This window comes from Monodon monoceros, unplaced genomic scaffold (genome assembly GCF_005190385.1).
Source record: "Monodon monoceros isolate NGI ecotype Baffin Bay Population unplaced genomic scaffold, NGI_Narwhal_1 Super_Scaffold_11, whole genome shotgun sequence".
Classification (NCBI taxonomy): Eukaryota; Metazoa; Chordata; class Mammalia; order Artiodactyla; family Monodontidae; genus Monodon; species Monodon monoceros.
In genome coordinates this window covers 8,944,135-8,950,620 of record NW_021703767.1, presented here as the reverse complement: position 1 = coordinate 8,950,620, position 6,486 = coordinate 8,944,135, and the positions used below count along the sequence as shown (strand labels likewise).

The window sequence follows — 6,486 nt, the reverse complement described above, 5'->3', positions numbered from 1 at the left end:
CCTGATGTCAGAGATTCAGATCTCTTTGTAGAGGTCATAACAAACACAGCAACAGGCCACCTGCCATGGCAAGAAGCTTGCCAGAAGGCCTGGCCAGCCTGGGTCTGTAGACATGGCCTGCTGTTGCCAGGGGATGTGGGTGGGCTTGGGCTGGAGCTGTTCTGTAGAGGAGACCTGTCTGTGCCCAAGGGTGTGAGTATATGCTGGAACTGGTTCCTGCTGCTGGAGGGAAGAGCATGGCCTGAAAGCACAGCTGGAGCTCCTTTGGGAGGCCATGAGCTCCAGCCAAATAATAATGAAGCACCAGACCTGAAGGCCATGTGTCTTGCTGCTCTCACCTGGTAGGTTCATTGCTCCGTTAACCCAGTGTAACATTCCTCAGGCTGGCAAAGGATGAATGTTTACAGGATCAAGCTCCATTATCACAAAACGGAACCCAAAAAACCCTGTTTGGAACTGGAAGACAATAAGTTGATAATTGACACAATCAAAAGCCCAAAGTTTGTTTTTTGGTAAGATTAACAAAGTCTATAAGCATCTGGCAAGACTAAGGAAAAAGAGAAAACAATAATCATCAATATCAGAAATGAAAAGGAGGACATTACTACAGATCCACAGACAGAAAAACATAGAGGGGCAGCATGAACAATTTTAGACCATTTTAGATGATATGGACACCTTCCTTTCAAACTGAATCAAATTAAAAATTTCCCACATACTTTCAAACATTTAACAAAGTGGCGGTGCCAGCTTACACAATCATTAAAGGTTTTAAGAGACCACATAACTAGTAGTGAACTCACGAATGCATTACAAGAAAGAAAATTTATGTCAGTCTCTCGTGATTAAGATATGAAAATCTTAATTAAACAGCAAATACCATTTAGTAACTTGTAAAAAGAATAATACATTAAAACCAAGTGGATTGTATTCCAAGATGGCATGGGTGGTTTTTACTATTCAAAATTCAATGTAATTCATCATGTTATAGAAAAATCTCATGGTTATTTTCATAGGTACAGAAAAAGCACTTGAGAAACTACAGTATCAATTTGTGATGTAGGAAAAAAGGGAACTCTTACAAAACCATTAATAGAAAGGGCATATTAGCAATACCGACTATTTAGCAAAAAACAGCAGTTCCTAATGGTGAATTATTGACAGCTTTCCCCTTAAGAGTGGGAGTAAGATAAGGTTATCAGCTATTCACCATCGTTCTTGAGGAAATAACCAGAACAAATAAGGCAAAAAAGAAAGAAATGAAAGAATAAGCGTTGGAAAGGAATAAATAATTTTCTGTAGGTGACAATATCAAGTATATAGAAAGTCCCAAATAATCTGCAGTGTAATACAGAGTCTAAGGTTGCTAGATAAGAAGTATTCAGAAGTTTGTTTACCAGCCAGAAAAAAAAAACCAACCATGAGATTCAAAAATTTTTATACATAATAACACCAAAAAAGCAAGTGCTTTGGAGTAAATAAAATATGCGAAGACCTCAACACACTAAAAACTATAAAACATTGTGGAGTGAAATTTCAAATCTGAATAAATAGGTATACCAGGTTCAGGAGTTGGTAGGCTGAATATTATAAAATGTCGTTTTTTCTCCAAAGTAATTAAATACAATTCCAGGTTAAAAAAAAAATCCCAGCAGGTGTCGGTGTATGTTAATAGGCTTAATTTAAACTTTATGTGGAAAGTCAGAAGACCAAAGATAGTTAAGACAAAGAACAACAAATCATACTACTAAATACCAGTACTTAAAAAGCTGTAGTGAAAGTGTGGTATTAATAAATAGTCTAGTGGAATGAATAGAGAAGCCAGAAACAAATCCCTGCTTTTTATACATATGGTCAGCTGATTTATGACAAAGGTGTAGTAGGAAAACGATCATCTTTCTAAAAATGATGGTTCAGCTACCTGTATGAACAAAATGAACGTTAACTTTTCCCTCTTATATGAAGCAAAAAATCAATTGCAGATGGATTTTAAGCCTAAATGAGAAAGGCAAAAACAAAATGAAAACAAGAATAGTTTCATAACCTTTAATTTAGGTGGTTTTTTTTAAACAAGATGCAAAAGTATTGATACATTAGATCAAAATGGAAAAATTATCTAAAATGAATAAGATATAGCAAATGTTGGTAAGATGTAGGGCAGTTGGAACTCCTGTATGTGCTGTTGGGTGTGAGAATTGTTGATCATTTTTGAAAGTTATTAGACTGTATTGAGTAAAGGTGGACATCAGTGCCCACCCCTGTGACCCCGCAGTTCCACTCCTATAGGTGTATTTTCAACAGAAATGGGTGCAGTCTCATGGATTGAGGAATAGAGGTGATAAGAAAAGGAGATGAGGAAGAACTGAAAAAGTGATATGAAAGGTGAACCATGTTTGGGAGGGGAGATGATACATTCTTATTCGGATGTTTATGTGTTGTTATAGTGGGGCTTCCTGGTGGGGAAAAATAGAGATAATGAACGGGGATAGATATGTCTAATATTAACCTGTCAGTACAGAATTTCAAATCTTGATTTTTATTTATTTTTAAAAATTTTTTAATTAATTTATTTTTTGGCTGCGTTGGGTCTTTGTTGCTGCGTGTGGGCGTTTTCTAGATGCGGCGAGCGGAGGCTACTCTTCGTTGCGGTGCGCAGGCTTTTCGTTGTGGTGGCTTCTCTTGTTGCGGAGCACGGGCTCTAGGCTCGCGGGCTTCAGTAGTTGTGGTGCACAGGCTTAGTTGCTCCGCAGCATGTGAGATCTTCCCTGTCCAGGGCTCGAACCCGTGTTCCCTGCATTGGCAGGCGGATTCTTAACCACTGCGTCACCAGGGAAGCCCAAGTCTTAATTTTTAAAAGCTTTATTTACTCTATTGAAGTATACTTGATTTACAATATTATGTTAGTTTCAAGTGTACAGCAAAGTGATTTGGTTATATGTATATATGTACGTCTATAATCTTTTTTTATTCTTTTCCATCATAGTTTATTGTAAGATATTGAAATAGTTCCCTGTGCTGTACAGTAAATCCTTGTTGTTCATTTTATATATAGTAGTATGCATCTGTTAATCCCATACTCTCAATTTATGCCTCCCCACCCCCCCTTCCCCTTTGGTAACCTTAAGTTTGTTTTCAAAGTCTGAGTCTGTTTCTGTTTTGTAATAAGTTTGTACTATTTTTTAGGTTCCACATATAAGTTTATATATAATATTTGTCTTTGACTTACTTCACTTAGTATCATAATCTCTAAATCCATCCATGTTGCTGCTGATGGTACTATTTCATTCTTTTATGGCTGAGTAATATTCCATTGTATATATTGATGTATACACCACATCTTCTTTATCCATTACTCTGTCGATGAACATTTAGGTTGCTTCCATGTCTTGGCTGTTGTAAATAGTGCTGCACATGTGGGGTGCATGTATTGTTTTTCCCCCCCTCACCCCTTGCCGTGCCATGTGGCATGTGGGATCTTTGTTTCCTGACCAGGGATCGAACCCATGCACCCTATATTGGGAACACGGAGTCTTAACCACTGGACTGCCAGGGAAGCCTCAGGTGCATGTATCTTTTTGTTTTTTAATTTATTTTATTTATTTATCTTTGGCTGCGTTGGGTCTTCATTGCTGCGCGCGGGCTTTCTCTAGTTGCGGCGAGCGGAGGCTACTCTGCGGTGTGCGGGCTTCTCATTGCGGTGGCTTCTCTTGTTGCCGAGCGTGGGCTCTAGGCGCGCAGGCTTCAGTAGTTGTGGCATGTGGGCTCAGTAGTTGTGGTGCACGGGCTTAGTTGCTCCATGGCATGTGGGATCTTCCCGGACCAGGGCTCAAACCCGTGTCCCCAGCATTGGCAGGTGGATTCTTAACCACTGCGCCACCAGGGAAGCCCTATCTTTATGAATTATAGGTTTCTCCTGATATATGCCCAGGAGTGGTGTTGCTGGATCAATGCCCAGGAGTGGTGTTGCTGGATCATATGGTAACTCTTATTTTTAGTTTTTTAAGGAACCTCCATACTGTTTTTCATGGTGCTTCCACCAATTTACATTCCCAGAAGCAGTGTAGGAGGGTTTGCTCTTCTCCACACCCTCTCCAGCATTTATTATTTGTAGACTTTTTGATGATGGCCATTCTGACCGGCGTGAGGTCATGCCTCATTGTCATTTTGATTTGCATTTCTCTGATAATTAGTGATGATGAGTATCTTTTCATGTACCTGTTGGCCATCTGTATGTCTTCTTTGGGAAAATGTATATTTAGATCTTCTGCCCAAGTTTTGATTGGGTTGTTTTTTTGTTATGGAGTTGTATGAGCTGTTTGTATATTTTGGAAATTAAACCCTTGGCAGTTGTATCCTTTGCAAATATTTTCTCACATTCCATAGGTTGTCTTTTTGTTTTCTTTGCTGTGCAAAAGCTTGTGAGTTTGATTAGATCCCATTTGTTTATTTTTGCTTTTTTTTTTCCCTTGCCTTGAGACTGACCTAAGAAAACATTGCTACGATTTATGTCAGTGTTTTGCTTGTGTTCTCTTCTAGGTGTCTCATGGTGTCATGTCTTATATTTAAGTCTTTAAGCCATTTTGAGTTTATTTTTGTGTGTGGTGTGAGGGAATGTTCTAACTTGATTGATTTACACGCAACTGTCCAGCTTTCCCAACACCACTTGCTGAAGAGACTGTCTTTTCTCCATTGTATATTCTTGCCTCCTTTGTCAAAGATTAATTGACTATAGGTGTGTGAGTTTATTTCTGGGCTTTCTATTCTGTTCCATTGATCTATATGTCTGTTTTTGTGCCAGTAGCACACTGTTTTGATTGCTGTAGCCTTGTAGTATTTTCTGAAGTCCAGAAGGGTTATGCCTCCAGCTTTTTTCTTTTTTTTTCAGGATTGCTTTGGCAATTCTGGGTCTTTTGTGGTTCCATATAAATTTTAGGATTATTTGTTCTAGTTCTGTGAAAAACATGGGTAATTTGATAGGGATCACATTGGCTGTTTTAAATTTAAGATGTTACACTGACTATATCTTGTGTGTGCAGACAGTTCCTGGCACAGTAGGTACTTAACTCCTTAACAAATGATTATTCAGTTGTGACCATAGTCATGTTTATCTCAGTAAGTCCTGTTGATTTGCTTTTTTACTGACACCTTATTGTGGGAAAAGTGAAAGTCTTAATTGTGGGACAGAAGCTATTTTGAATTATACTTGCTGGTAATGGTTGCATACTTTTATAAAGCAAACAGCTGCATTCTGGTTTGCATTGAAGCTTGTAAGTTTGTTGGTTGGGGTGAAGTTCAGAAAGCCTGTGGTTTTCCCAGTAGCTGGTCTGCAACACACTTCCTCAACAGAGGACCCAAAGTGTTAGTATTGTCCATCTTATTCCTAGATGGTCCTGGCTCTGTTCTATGAACTTATCTACATCCTTAGAGAAAATTGCCATTACTTTAAGTTTTCTTAACTGTGCCTTTTGGAGGCCCCTCCCCCCGTGTTCACATGATCAGTACCAGGTTGTTTATTCTTTCTCTGTTTGTCAAAGATTTAATCTTTTTTTTTTCTTGAATTGATTTTATAATTTACTTTTTTTTAAGGCTTACAATAACAGCACTAGGAGATAAGCTCAATGATTACTGGAATGAAATGAAAGTGAAGAAAAATGCAGAATATCCTCTGACTTTGCTGGTTGAAGATATACAGTAAGTACATTTAAAAAATAATAAATATCAAGATGTGATATTGGAGGGCATGGTGATTCTACAGTGTTCATAAACTTTTTAATCTAATCCATAGTAAGAAATAAATCCCACGACTCGAAAGCCTTTTACAAACTAAAAGAATATATACATTTAAGTTATTCAGAGATGTGCTATAATAGAGGGTAAAATGTAATACAGTTATAAAAATTGCTTGAATTACAGTAATAGAACTTGCCTGTTTTCTGTACTTTGAATGGTTTATTGTGCTAATAAGTATATTAGATTTGACACTGCAGACGCTAACTTAACATAAATTTCAGGGCAAGGCATTTGTAGTATTTTCTAAGTTTTTTAGTTTTTATTATAGAAACAATGTAATAGTACGCTATTAAACAAGACTAAGTCACTTTGTTTAAATTGGTCTGTCACTTTTAACCTTCAGTGGTAGCCAAAATTGTTGTTTTTAAAATCTTAACTCACTGTCAAACGTTCCGGAATTTTCAGGGACGGAATTAAATAATAGGGGCATTTTGTGGTAGAAATGATGTGGAAAGTCTAGTGAAGTACTTAGATCCATATTTCCATGCTCATATTTAGTTGCTATTTTGTTACAGGAAACGTCCTGATCAGACATGGGTTCAATGTGATTCCTGTCTAAAGTGGCGAAAATTACCAGATGGGATAGATCAACTTCCAGAAAAATGGTATTGCTCCAATAACCCTGACCCACAGTTCAGGTACCATATAGTTGGTAGTAGCCTTTTTGGAAAGGCAGAAAGTACTGTTCAAGGTGTA

The 6,486-nt window shown here is 37.7% G+C and overlaps 1 protein-coding gene across 3 annotated transcripts in view; it reads left to right on the top strand.

The window, feature by feature from the left end:
* The window catches only part of MORC3 (MORC family CW-type zinc finger 3), a 41,820-nt gene that overhangs the window by 21,720 nt on the left and 13,614 nt on the right, over positions 1-6,486 (top strand). For all 3 annotated transcript variants that reach the window (XM_029214442.1, XM_029214440.1, XM_029214443.1), the window contains 2 exons: positions 5,587-5,691; positions 6,306-6,428. In XM_029214442.1, coding sequence (XP_029070275.1) covers positions 5,587-5,691; positions 6,306-6,428 — 228 coding nt within the window. The remainder of the gene's footprint in view (positions 1-5,586; positions 5,692-6,305; positions 6,429-6,486) is intronic.